We start from the raw sequence: 14,621 nt of genomic DNA, 5'->3' as shown, positions 1-14,621 counted from the left end.
TTAACATATTTACAAAAATAACTTAAATGTAAAGAGTTATAACCTTGTCAAATTATCCTTAAAAAAAACAGCAAAATAAATGTCCAAAATTTTGCAACTTTGAGCACAGTGTGAAACAGGACACTTGCTTAATTTGCTGTTTATGCTAGTTCCAATGGAAGCAGCTTTTAAGCTCCTATTGTGACTTATTGCTTTTTGATAAAGGATTACTCCTGTTGGAACAAAGTATACCAATAAACATTGAAATTAAAAGAAAAACAGTTTAACAGTGAAATAGTTCAGATAAGTAAGTTGGAACTTTTTAATCAATTGGACATATTTTTCAACCCTTCATTTTACTTTAAATCAATTATTTATTTCCATTATTGTTAGGACAGGGAAAATAAGTTGTAGAAAACTGTAGGAAGTTCTACAGGTTAGTTAATGAAATACAAAAATTGTAAGATGCAAGAATTATTTTCGTTTTTAGCCTGAAAATCATCTTTCACTCAGACTGATAAAGGCTTTGTAAATTTATAGACAAATCTTGAGTAGAATACTGTACTAATGTTTTTTATTTTGTGAAGATGCCACATAGAAAATTTAGATATTTTAATAATTAATATGTATAGCTTCAGATACCTATGGCCAGTCATTGTGAGCAACCACATGAACTGATTTCAATAAATCATAATTAAAAACTTTACCAAAAATAAAAATAAAATTAAGTAATAATTTTGAAATACTGGCTACATTTAACCAGTGTTGTAGCTGAGATCTCAGTGACCAAGACATGAGGGTTTGAGACCAAGACCTTGTAATAAATTACACAAAGAAAAATAAAGCTAGAATAGTAAAAATCAAATGCATTAAACAAACTTTATTAAGATTTTAACTGCAAATCATTTACATATTAACCTCACAGTCTTTGTTTCAGAGTCTCCTCCTATGAGAAATATAATAAAAAATACAAAAAAAAGAATAAAAAAATCAAAAAGGTCAGCAAATAAAACTAAAACCAGTATTGGTGTCAGTAAATTATTTATCACCCTTGAAAGCAAACAGGATAGCAGCTTTACTAGATGTGTTGAATGTCAAAAATAATCAGTAATATTTGATATGATTACATTAACCAAATTAAGTTTAAATTAGTACTTAAACCATTACATAATTGAGTGAGTAGTAACAGCGAGTTGTGAATAGTGAGTGCAGTAATTGTGGAATGATTGGGTTTTACTAGTAAAACATCTGATATTACACTGCACATCATAGGAACTTTATTGTACTTGATATTTAGCACTTAATAATACTGGGTAGGTGAATGATCTAATACTGTTAAAACTTTTAAATTTAGTTGGCCTTCTTTTCAAAATTTGTAAATCTTCAAGGCTGAGACCCATGGGATCAAGGCCAAGACCTTTAGATGGATGATCTCAAGACCTACAGCACTGCATAATAACTAAAATTAGTTGAAATGCTTCATTGCCCATTAGAGCTGGGCATTTAACTTATTTAATTGATAAAATCATATAATTCAGTGTGGGCTCTGTCTGTTTGATTGACCACATGACATTTGTATTACTCTTATAAAGCCTTTATGGATTTAATTCATCTAACTTTTAATATATAGTGTATAACTTCACAAAATTTGGCACTCTTTCAGTACATGCAAATCTTTCACAAACAAAAAGTCATATTTGTAGTAAATTGTTAAATAAACTAAAACAATCAAGATTTGTCTGTGAAAAGGACAATATTTGTTTTGAATAGTCCATGTGAAAAGTGATTTTCATGTTAAGGTTAAAAATACCTTTCTTCATCTCAAAAATTTTGGATTTGATTTGTCCACAAAACCTCCTGAATACATTTTAAATGTTTGTTTTAAGTATAACTTTATATTTTATCTGTTATTTTCTCTACCCTAGCTCTATCAAAGATGGGTCAATTTGACCGACCTTGTAAACACCAAAAATGCTACACTTTTTTGCTTTCTAGAATGACTTCAAATTGTAACATGAAACTTTATTCATATATCCAGAGTACCTGTAGATTTGTAATAGTATATATTTATTTATAATTAATTTTTATTGTTTTATTGCCCATTTAATTATAATTAACTACTGTGCATGCCATTATAAGTTGTAAATGAAGTCACCTGGAGAATGTGTAGCTCACATTATATTATCAAATTATGTTACCCATGAGCTACTTGCATGTGTCTCTTGTGAAAAATTATTATATTATTATTATTTCTTTTGCCTAATCTTATCTTAACTAACTTAAAAAAAATATTTTTTTTTACATTTTGGTTCCTTTTATAATAAGTAAAGAATAAATCTGAAATAAATTATTTACTCAATCTTTTTTTTTATTTGCTGTTGATTTTAAAGGACAAATATTACTATTTTATACTAATGGTAGTAATGCATAAATTTTTATTTAATTAAATAATGCATCAAAGAACATAGAATAATAACATGCAAAAAAGTTCCTCTAACGTACACAATGTTTCTGCCTTTCCAGCTGTGCAACATGAGCCATTATAAAATCATCCAGGCTAGTTTTTGCCTTTCCTGTGAGAGTGAAGCTTGTACTAACAGTGAAATTGACAATTCTCTCTTCAGAAAACAACATTGTGTAATACATCATTCGATACATGAAAACCTTGACCTTACTTTGGTCATAGGTAACATATTAAATATCAGAGAGAAGTATTAACAAATCCTGAGAGAGGATGTGATAAGTGGGTGTGACAAGAAAGGTCTGATTTTCTGTTTGATGGCTTTTTAACCAAACAGAATTGAAGGCTATAAAAATTATAGTTTGTTTGAGCAATGATGATTTTATAATGAGTAATTTATGTTGTACTTTGTACTTTTAAAGGATGGGGAATAAAATAGGAGGAAATGTCTAGAGAAAAAGTGTTGTACTAAGGGAAATTTAGGATTGTTTTAAATATTGCCTTATAAAATTAATAAATTGAAATATATATACTAACTAGTAAAATATGAAATATTAGTTAAGATTTTATGCTATATTAGTTGATATAATGTAAAAAAAAACAGGTTAATAAAATTTTGAATGTCAACAATACCCGATGTCATGCAGTAAAGGATGCCTGTTGTGATAGCATGGATTACACCAGTTTCTAGTTTGATCTAAAATACCTGATGAATGTCATAAATATAATCAACTAATTCAAATCATTGTGTCTGATGATTAATATGTTTATGTATTCTAACTATGTAAATAGTTGCCATTATAATATTTCTTACTGCTATTTTTGATTACTTAAAAATTGTTCAGCTCAGTTAGTGTCACAACTCTCATAAATAAGCAACTAATCAAAATTAGCTTTTTTTGATTGCTATTGAATTTTTACTATTTCAACTATTCAAGCAATCAATATATTTCCATTGTAGTTTGTCATAATTATTTTTGATTTGTTTTTCTTGATTATTTAGTGTCATGACTTGCAAGAATAATCATCAAATCTAAATTACCCTCTCTTTTCTTTTCTTTTTTATTGAAGGAGGAACAGAAAAGCAATGAGTAGTACAATTGATTGTGACATAATAAATTACTGCTTTTGTTGTTATGACTGTTTATGACACTTATGCATTTGATCTTTTCCTCCTCACAACTCACAGATATAAGAATGTGACTTAGTGGCTGTTGACTACATAAAAAGTCTCTGATATCATTTCTTCATGTTTACCTTGTTTTTACTAGACAATAGTGTAGCTTTAACTTAATATATTGCTTACTTATTACAACTATAAGCATAATTAGTGTAACATTGAGTAAGATTAGTTTTGTAAAACGTTATAGTAAGTTAATTTTTGCTCAAGAAAAGTATTGAATACTTATTAACTTTGTAGATATGGGTCAAAGTTCTTGTCATTGTGTTTGTTAACCTGCATTCAAAATTTTTAAAACTACTATGTTATTAATGTATATCTTAATTTAAAAGTAAATATTAAAAAGAAATCCTAAATATCAATTTTTCTGTGTCACTTGGTATGTTTAATGCAGCTTTGGATCTCATTAGATGTTTGTATGTCCAAATACAAAGTCTGGTTTCTTATGAATTAGGCTTAAATTATCACTGTTGATCTGCTTGAATCTAAAATAAAAACCTCCTTTCCTTTCTATTTGCTTAGATAATGCTACGTTTACTGAATCAAACACAGTGGTCCCACCCACCTCTTTCCATTCTTAGAAAAGCTTATGCACATCAACTTTTGTCTGTGACATATGAATAACCAACTGAAGCTCAGAATGTCCTCCAAGTGGCTTTCACTGCCTCTTTGAATTAAGCAGGTGGAATATTCTTACTTTTCATGCTGGATTTCAAGTGGCAATGTAAGACTTTAGTGAACTCTACACTTCATATTTTTTTAGGCCCAAATACAACTTACTTATTAAGCTTGATAAATTTTAGGGAAATTCTCTGGTATTGATATAATAATTTATGATTTTTGGTTGTTTCAAAATGTATATACATAAAAAACCTAAGACAATTTTTCTGTTTCATGTCATTCACATGTTAATCTTGATTAGGCTTAGCAACTTACAACAAGCAGCAAACGAGTTCAAACTTTGTAACCAGGGAAGGTGATTGCTTTCTATACTTCTTTATTTACTATTCTGTGTTTTAAGAAAAGTAAGTTTAGGAACTTATTTGTAAATAGTAGTCGTATATATATATATAATGTATCATAACTGAAATGTAACTGTATTTTCTAAAATTCTAGTCCACTAAAACACAGCTAAGGGAGACCACTTTGGAAAGGCCAGTTTTGTATTTTTGGATATGGTAACATTAGTAATCTGTTTTGCATCATTTTAGTTTCCATAATGTTAGCCTGCAATAGGTGAAAGGGCACTATAATAAAAATAATAAATTTATATGAATATTTAATATGAGATTTGAGGTATTTTGACTAAACAGTTTTGTTTTTGTGCTATAATTTGTAGTCATTCTAGAACAAAAAAAACATAATTTATATTTCCTAATTTTTTATGGGTTAAGAAAGGCAACAGAAAAAATCAATGGGGAAAATAAAAGAAAAAAAAATTACACAAACAGGTAGAAAGGTAAAATACATATATGTATACAGAGTACCAAACATAATTTTTAATGTGCAGAGAAAAATGGTATAAAAACATGGTGCTACTTCATCCTCAAAGACTACCAAAGAAAAGAAAAAATTTATAGCAAGCAGAAGTTCAGGCAGGAATAATCATGAAACATTCAATAATACTGTATCATCTTTAAGCTTTGTATTATGCAAGATGAATAATTTTTGTTTGTGATATATTTGTTGTTCTATTATGTGGCAAAGTTAGACAAGGTTGATGAGCCCTGATATTAGATGTAGTAGATATTACTGTATTTGATTTACTGTGGTAGATATTTTCATAAATGTACAAAATAAACAAATTATAAGAATGGTAAATACAATTGGAAGGTTTAACAGCAAATGTTGAACAGTAATGATAAGCCATTGATTAGAAAACTGTATTAATAACAGCTTAGTTATTAACTCACTTGGTTTACATGGTTCCAATAACTGGCTTGAACTTGGCTTTGCTGTTGTTGATAATCTTTTCTTTTGTTTTTCTTACTTTTAACTTTTTCCATTGTGTGTTTTCTTTTCAGTGATTGTTGTTTTTATATGCAAAAGCTTTTTGGGCTGAAAACACTTTACATAGAAGCTTTGATTCTTGGTCATCGTCAGGTTCACAAACCCAAACGAGCCGTTTTTGCATATAAATTTGTTTTCTTTTTACTCTTGTCTGTGTTACCTTAATTCATTTCTTCCTGTCTCTACTGTATAATGTAGATATATTAATCATTATGATGTGTTCTTTCCAAATTTACATTTGTATCAAAAACTTCTTGTCTGTACCAGTAACTTAATTACAACTTTTACAATATTTTATGCTTATAAAGATGTTAATGTGTTTTCAAGTTTTACAATGAATTAGAAAAAAATTTTAAAAGTCATATCTCAGTGTTAACCTTATAAATACTTTTAATCTCTGCAAAGAGAGAATCTAGTATCACCTCAAGTAAATGTTGTAGTGCTTTGTTTTCAAAATTGGAATGAATGTTTAATAGTTTTACCACATGAAATCTAAGAACAGTTATTTTTCATGAAGAATTAGATTATTTAACTTTAGTGGGTTGATCTTGTAAATATTTGTAGTAAGAACTTAGCCAATGAAATGGTATATAAATCACATTATCAGTGTGTTAGAATTTTCTCTTCTGCATTATGTATATGACACATTTTTCATGTAAAGAAAAAAAGGATTAAGAACATGACTTAATCCTAAGTTATTGTGCTTGAAGATATTAAATAAATTGCAGTTTGAAAATTACTTTAAAAATGAATAAAAGCTAAAAATAGGAATATTATATAAGGATAAACAGTTGTTTAATGTAATCAGTTAATGAGACTCACAATTGATCATTTAGCAAATTCTGCCAATTGCCATTCTCAAATAGCCATTACCATTTAATGACAAGAAATTCAGTTAACTTGTTATATGTGTTCAGCAACAAAATGTCTTGTAAACAAACTATGTCAGATTACAACCAATAAGCATGAACCAATGCTGCTGAAATTCTGAGCAACTGATCATTACTTCTCAACTTAGCCCTTAATAATAAAGTGATGCTATTGTGGTGGTACAAATTTAATTATATACAAGAACACCAGTTACTTGGAAATGTAATGGACATTGTCTTAGGACTAAAAATATTTGAACATCACAGTGTGTTACATCATGACCATATTTGATAATATAAAAAACATCTCACTCACTGATGTATCTTTCATACCTCAGCTGATCTTATGAGCCCTGGTATTAGGTGTAGTAAATGCAGTGTATTTAACTTAATGCTATACATTCTTATTTACCGACCCTTTTTAAGTTCTTAAAATATTTAGTATGCAAGTCACTAAATAGTGAAAAGTGTGAGGCCTTTACTTTTCAGTGATTATGACATGAAGTGGAAAATAGTATGGATTTAACCTGTTAATAAATATGACTAATCAGCAGATATATTATTTGTATTAAGATTGCATTGCTTTATCAAGGTATTAGTTCCATTACATTCCATTGTTAATATGTGTTACTCTAACCTCACTGCTGAGTTTATTTATCTCGGAACTATTTGCTACGTGCAGTGATGTATCACATGTTACTTCATTACATTATCTTCATATTGTAGTTTATTTAAAACTGTTCTGTACTTTTTAATGTAAAGTAGTATGATGGAGTTAAATATTTTAATAAAACTGATACAATGAAATCTTCAAAACAGAATGCATTATTTGATAATCAGTCACATTTATAAAGAATTTTAAAAATTAAAGCTAAGCATTATCATATTTCAGGAAAATATCTCCCAGATGATTGGTGCATAGAATGTGAGCAAGCTTCATTAGGATTTTATAAATGTTGGATTTGACATTGGTGGTAACGTTGAATAAGTTATATCACCATAGTTCAAAGCTACTGTCACTTGTAGTTGACATTTCTTATAACCTTGTTGCATACCACTTATGAAAATGTGAAGCTGTTGCTAATAAGATTATTTATTGCCTACAATTTACTCTTATTTAGAATATTGAGAAGAAAATCATTCCTTTCAAAACACCTATATGTAACCTATAAATAAGATAAAATAGATAAAAAGAAATTTTAGGACTTGAAATTGGGATCTTTGATTGACAAAATTATTATTGTACTAACTGAGCTATCCAAGATTATAAACCACCACTTTATCTTTTCACCCACAAGGCTTTAATTTACTATGAGTATGAACTTCATACTAACTCAGCAGGTGGAGTAATAGCCCTGTTAGTCAATCTTAGATTCAAACCCTAGTCCTAGAGTTACATTTTCATTATTGGATTTTTCACATACAATAGTATTTGTTAGAAAGTTTACTTTTTTCATTCATGATAGGAATTAATTAACATCTCTATGTATCTCATTCATGCAACAGGAGCTTGTGTGTTGGTGTTAGTTATCTGGAATTATGAACATTCCCTTTGTGTAGTCACTCTTTATTATGTGTTTGAGTGTGGAGTATATATTCCAAATGTGAAATTGCATTTTATATTATTCTTTGGTACCTTTATGCATTTATTATTCTGTCTCATGTTTTGTTTGCTTATATACTTTCTTCACAATACAGATTTTTCTTTGTCATTATTTACTTCCTTAAGTTTTTGAGTAAATAATTGCATCACTTGTTTATTGGTTTTTCTACTCTTGACTTAACTGTGAAATTTATATGTATATATGCTCATATTATCAGGTAGTAATTTCAAATGTTTTAATGTTTGACTGTGAAAATTTTTTTTTTATATTATGACTTAAATACATATCTTAATACTTTTGATCTTTTCAGGCCCAACCAAAGAGCCTCTGTGCAGGCAAAAAGTAAGCATTTTTATTTTTTCTGACCATTTTATAAAATAGTTGGAGTATTTTAAAAAATCTTGGTTAATGATAACTTTCCATTGTGTGATGTTTTTTAGGAAGACAATCTATTATATTTAAAAAAAAAAGTTAACTTAGTTTCAAGTGAGGAAGAATTACATGACAACTGTTTCTTGTAATCTATTGCAAATGCACTTACATTTCTACTTTCCTGTTATAAAAAAAAAAGAAATTATTTTCAGTCAGGTTGTAACATTTTAGTTTTTATTACCTTTTGGTTGTGTAACATGCTTTACAAAATGTGTCAGTTTGCAGTTAGTAAAGCCAACACCAGTATTCTTATCTTTTTTCAACAAAGTTGAGTTAATTGTAAAACTTCATTTAAAGGAGACTCAAAATATACTCAGATGAAGAAACAAGTTTTGTATATCATTTTGATATTACATACCATAATATCCCATCTCATCAGAATTCATTTCCATTGACCCTTTCGAGATGTGTACTGTAGATTAGGCATTTTTATTGTGATTGTAGACGTTCAGGTTAGTCGTAGTTGGCTTTTATCTGCAATTTGCCTTAGCAGTGGAGTCCAACCACTATCTGTGTTTATGATTTACAAAGATCAGGTATGGCAATTCTGAGTTTTTACCTTTGAGTTTGCATCAGTTTCACATGGATTTTGCTGTATTATACATTCTTTTTATCACTTCCATTCCATTGCACTGTGCACATGTCATTAAAGGGATGACTAGTTTCTACTGGCAACATCTGATCAATTTTCAGACCATTACATCTCAATTCTACTTTCAGAACAACAAATACAGGCTTCATTTTCAGGGTTGAGACTTCTATTCTTGCTCCAATTCCGTATGTGATCAGTCTGGATATATTTTATTTTTCTTCTTGTCTCAGTCAGGCTTAACTGTCTTCAATCTTCATCAGTCCTATTGAATAGGTTACTTGGCACTTGCCTTTCCTTTTTTCTTTCTGTCTCACGTAGGTTTAACATAGGTTCTGCCATATCATATGAGTTTTCTTATCCTTTTAATTCCATCGTCTGGTGCACACACCATTCTATGGATGCCTTGTTACTGCTGGAAGCATCTCATCAGTTTTTAGATTAGTACATCCTGCTTCTCCTTTCAGATATAACCCAGACAGATTTCTCTTTTGGGTCAGTAATGTCTGTTCTTGCTCCAATTAAACATGTCATCAACCTGGGTATCTTTTTTTTTTACTCTAAACTCGCAGTTGGGCTCAGCTGTCTCCCATCCTGCTCAATGCTTTAGAATGGGACATTTACTCCCCTCTCCTTCTCTCACTGCACGTGTGTTTTTTTCTCTTCTGGGAATGTGGGCATCACCTGAATCCTTTGTGCATTTAGAATGAGAACACAAGTGATCCTTTTATTGGTTTTTTAGTAGCATGGATCTAACACATCTGTTTCCCAAGTTTCTGTAGTCTGGATCATTATTTGATCTCAAGTCAGAATGCTACTACAAATTGGGTTATTTTACTGCCACCTCGTACAGAGTTCCATTCTCTTCATGAAAGCCTTGCTTCAAGAATGTGGTATGTACACCAACAGTCAGGAATTCCAGAGTATGCATAGATGAGAAGGATTTCCTGCACAGTATTTTTTATCCACATTGCTTTTCAACATGCAGGGCCTCATTGTCTGGGATTTTTAAGGGGTAAATCATCAGCTTTGACTTTTACTATTCTGTGGTTGTGTCTTGTGTTTCTCATTTTAAGGAGGCATGTGGTATAAGGCTCCTTATTTTTGAATTTTCAGGCTAGTATTATCTTATCACCTTTCTAAATTACCATGTTTTACAAGTGATGCTTATGATTCCAAGTCCTTTATCTCAAACCAAAGATAATTCTCAGAGTAATTCTTCTTATGCAATGCTCTGTCAGAATAATTCAGTACTTTTCTCAAATTCAACTGCTTACTTTTTCTCTCTGTATTTCATCAGATTTTGATCTTGGGCATATTCAGTGAGGTGTTGGTTTAGTTGCCTGCACTTATATCTTTAGAGATACTAGACAATGCTTTATTCTGGGCTCATCAGTTTTCAATCTTGGGCATATTCAGTGAGTTGTAGGTCTAGTTGCCTGCACTTATATCTTTAGAGATACAAGACAACGCTTTATTCTTGGCTCATCAATTTTCAATCTTGGGCATATTCAGTGAGTTGAAGATTTTGTTGCTTGCACTTATTTCTTTAGAGATACGATACTAGACAGCACTTTATTTTGAGCTTTTTTGAAGGCAAAGTATCTTCTGTGAGCTGTATCTAATCAGATTTCTCTTTTTTTTTTATGTCTTTTGCAGCCCAGCTGAGTTGCCTACTGGAGATTGTTGTGTGAATTGGTATGTAGACCTTCCCCAATAACTTTATCTCACTTTATTTACCTGATCTGTTAGTCTTTTTATCTGAGGGTTTTTGCCTATCCTATTGCACTGTTTTCAAAGCACTATTCCTCAGTAATTTCCACTGTGCATTACCCCTCAGATTCTATTAGTGGAGCTAGAAAGTTCTTATCTCATCCAGTTTCCAGTCACTGGGGTGGTGGACAGAGGTTTTTCTTCCAGAGTGTCAGGGAATTCCTCCACTCTTGAAGCAGACAATAAAGTTAAGGGTCTTCCTACCCAGGACTTTGGATGATTTCTTTTAAGATATCAGTAGAAGCAGTGACTGTTAGGCTAAGTGGGAGCCACTTATAATATTTGTTCAGATTTGATGTACAGCTATCCATTTAGGGTTTACGTGGCTCTTATTTTTTATTAGTATCACTTCATTATATTGTTCATGGAATGAGATTTACTATCTCCATGTAATTCCAAACACAGAGTGGTCCACATCTGGGCTTTTTGTTGAGCACAGTTTGTTTTATGTCATCTCCATAATTCCAGGGGTAAGTAAGAATCTCCTCGTTCGTTCAATTGGTGAGTGAGAATGAGTGTTTGCAATTCTAGACCAGATGGTTTTTGTTCTTTTGGTTGAACATAGCATACACAATCCTGTATGCCATGTTGTTACCCTTCATTCTTCTTTAGGCAGAGGAGTAGGTTTGTCTGCTTCAGTGCCACTTACTTTCTTATGATTTTGGTGGTTCAGAATGTGTCACTCTATAGCTACAGGTTGGGACTCAGTCAAAAGTTATCTATATATGACTTTCTGATCCAATTACCCAAGCTACCAATGCAATACATAGGGAACATTGTAGTTGTGGAACCTTGGCTGTATGATTGGGGCTAGGCTATAATAATGGTTATTCATGTACAGTTTCACCCTTGATACAGGAACTAAATTCATGGTGAAGATCATACCTGTTATGGATGTTATACAGTTCACCCACCAGCATGCCACTCTTCTGTTGATACGCCCTTGATCTGTGAAGATGGCTTCTGTATGGATAATGTTCACACCATCCCCTCCACTTTCTTGATGTGGGATTATAGCTATAAGTAAGAGAAGACTTACTGTCATGTGAAAAAGTTAGGACACCCTATGTGTAGAAAGTTTTCTCCACTCCTCAATGCAGAATTCTTTCAGCTGTGAGATGTTTGAGGGGTTTCTTGCATGTACAGCCTGTTTCAAGTCACCCCACAGCATCTCAATGGGATTAAGATCTGGGCTTTGATTTGGCTATTCCAGAACTCTCCATTTCTTAGTTTTCAGCCAGTCCGTGATGGATTTACTGGTATGTTTTGAGTCATTGTTGTGTTGTAGGGTTCGGTTCTGCTTCAGCTTTAATTTTCTTACAGATGGTCTCACATGATCCGTAAGCACCCTCTGATACACAGCAGAATTTGTGGTAGATTCTTTGATTGTGAGCTGTCCAGGTCCTGCTGCAGCGAAGCAGCCCCAAACCATGACTCTTCCACCTCCATGCTTCACAGTTAATATGAGGTTCTTTTCTGGAATGCTGTATTTGGTTTATGCCAAACATGTCCTCAGTTCTGGTGTCCAAATAATTCAACTTTGGACTCATCTGTCCAAAGAACATTATTCCAGAAGTCCTGGTCTTTGTCTACATTCTCTCTGGCAAACTTCAGTCTCACCTTGATGTTTCTCTTAGAGAGCAAAGGTTTCCTCCTTGCACACCTCCCATGCAAGTTAAACTTGTGCAGTCTCTTTCTGATTGTAGAGGCATGCACTTTCACATCAACAGTAGAGAGAGCCTGCTGTAGGTCCCGTGATGACATGTTGGGGTGTTTGGAGACCTCTTTTAGCATCTTGTGGTCTGCTCTCGGGGTGAACTTGCATGGACGATCAGACCTGGTCATGTTGGCAGTTGTTTTGAAAGCCCTCCACTTGTTAAGTATTTTCTGGATAGTGGAATAGCTGATTTCAAAATTTTTTGGGATCTTTTTAAATCCCTTACCAGACTCATAAGCTGCTACAATTTTCTTTCTGAAGACCTCTGACAGCTCTTTTGCTCTCATTTTGATGCTCACTCTCACTTCAGCAGTCAGGAGCACATCAAACTAAATGTCTGAGGTTTAAATAGGGCAAGCCTCTTTCAAAATGCTGAGTAATGATCTTCTAATCATGTGCACCTGGTGTGATAGTTTGTGAGTTGAGCCATTTTAAGTGGGAATAAATGTGGGGGTGTCCTAACTTTTTCCTCAGGTAGAATATGCATTTTTGTAGAATTACATTTACAGAAGATCTTGAAAAGTCTTTTCTTCAGGTTTAATTGTTTAGTTATATTCCTATAATATCTCAGTATTGTTAAAATTGAGATTAAATATCTAAGTATCCAAAACTGTTACAAAAATACACAGACTTTCATAGGGTGTCCTAACTTCTTCACATGACTGTAAGTATGTTTTATAAATTAACATTATTTTAAATTAAAAATGCATTTCCAATGACATTTACCTCCATTGACACTCTCCCTCCCCTTCTCCTCACTCAGAGCTGATGTTAATGACTCGGATAGTATCAGTCCTGAAGAAGCTATGAAGTCATCTGGATGAGAAGCTATATACAGTACCAGAATAGATGGTGCGTTGACGTAGATAAAAAGTGCTATGAGATGCATATTGCCAAGGGCAGTTGAGTCGGATATAAAAGACTGGAGGAAGTGAGAATAAATTAAACCAGTTCTTAGATAGGTAAAGGTGAAACCCTGGCATTTGAATGATAGTTATAAAAAGTTGAAAAGAAATAAGTAGGAATTCAAATATATTTTCAACATGGAAAAATGCTATCTTCACCACCTTCATTGTGAAACACAATCTTCCTTTGATGGTTTTAGACCCCTCTTCAAAAATGTTTACCAAAATGATTCCAATTTGGAAATAGCTAAGAGATATAGATGTTCAAAAACAAAAACTTCTGCAATAGTTTAAGAAATGGCCAGAAGTGCAACTAAATGAATTCTGAGTAATATTAAAACTAGGGCTTTTAACTTGTCTACTGATGTCAGTAATGACACTGACAGTAAACTGTACTCTATTGTAGTGATGTACTTTGATGAATACAAAGGAAAGTTAGTAAATGAATTACTTTCTAATCCAAATTTAATTAAAATTTAACTCGGAAGATTATTGCAAGGCTTCTTCAAGAAAAACTATCCTCAGAGTACTTAAATATGGGAAAATTGTGTGTCATCAGCTGTTTGCAACACAAATGTAATGACAGGAAGAGGAAAGGAGTTGCAGGTTACATATTTTGTTGCCCTGATTAGTAAAATATATATTACTCTTCTCTTGTTAATTTTGGAGGATGTTTTTCCTGTATTACTGGTTTTGTAATGTGGTCCCATAGTTTTATTACAAATTCACTGTTCTGCAGAATTATCTACATTTATTTCATTCTGGTAGTGCCTGTCATTTAGTTAATATGAGACATTAGTAAGTAATTCAAATAAATAATTAACACACACAGATGAACAGTATTATTTTGTAACATTTTGTGTAGATTCCTTTTTATCAAGCAGTTTGTTACATTAACCCTAAAGATACAGGATATGATACCTATAGAGCCTAATGCATAGTATTGATAAGAGGGGTCATGCTATAGAGCATATGCTCTTGGACCACAACCTGTCTCTCTTCATTACTGGTTCTTATACTTATTTTCATGCACCTAGTCAGTCTTTTACTGCTATAGATCTTTCTGTTTACTCCACTTTTCATTTACTTTTCTTGGAGCATC

General features: G+C 31.9%; 1 protein-coding gene across 10 annotated transcripts in view; it reads left to right on the top strand.

The window, feature by feature from the left end:
* Positions 1–14,621, top strand: part of LOC143255293 (ubiquitin domain-containing protein UBFD1-like) — a 91,012-nt gene that overhangs the window by 40,147 nt on the left and 36,244 nt on the right. For all 10 annotated transcript variants that reach the window (XR_013030527.1, XR_013030526.1, XR_013030525.1 and 7 more), the window contains one exon: positions 8,414–8,445. Coding sequence is in view for 4 of the 10 variants with exons in the window: in XM_076510735.1 (XP_076366850.1) it covers positions 8,414–8,445 (32 nt within the window). In the remaining 6 variants the exon portion in view is untranslated. The remainder of the gene's footprint in view (positions 1–8,413; positions 8,446–14,621) is intronic.

Source organism: Tachypleus tridentatus, chromosome 7, assembly GCF_004210375.1.
Source record: "Tachypleus tridentatus isolate NWPU-2018 chromosome 7, ASM421037v1, whole genome shotgun sequence".
In the NCBI taxonomy this organism is placed as follows: domain Eukaryota; kingdom Metazoa; phylum Arthropoda; class Merostomata; order Xiphosura; family Limulidae; genus Tachypleus; species Tachypleus tridentatus.
This window is presented reverse-complemented; position numbering and strand designations above follow the sequence as displayed.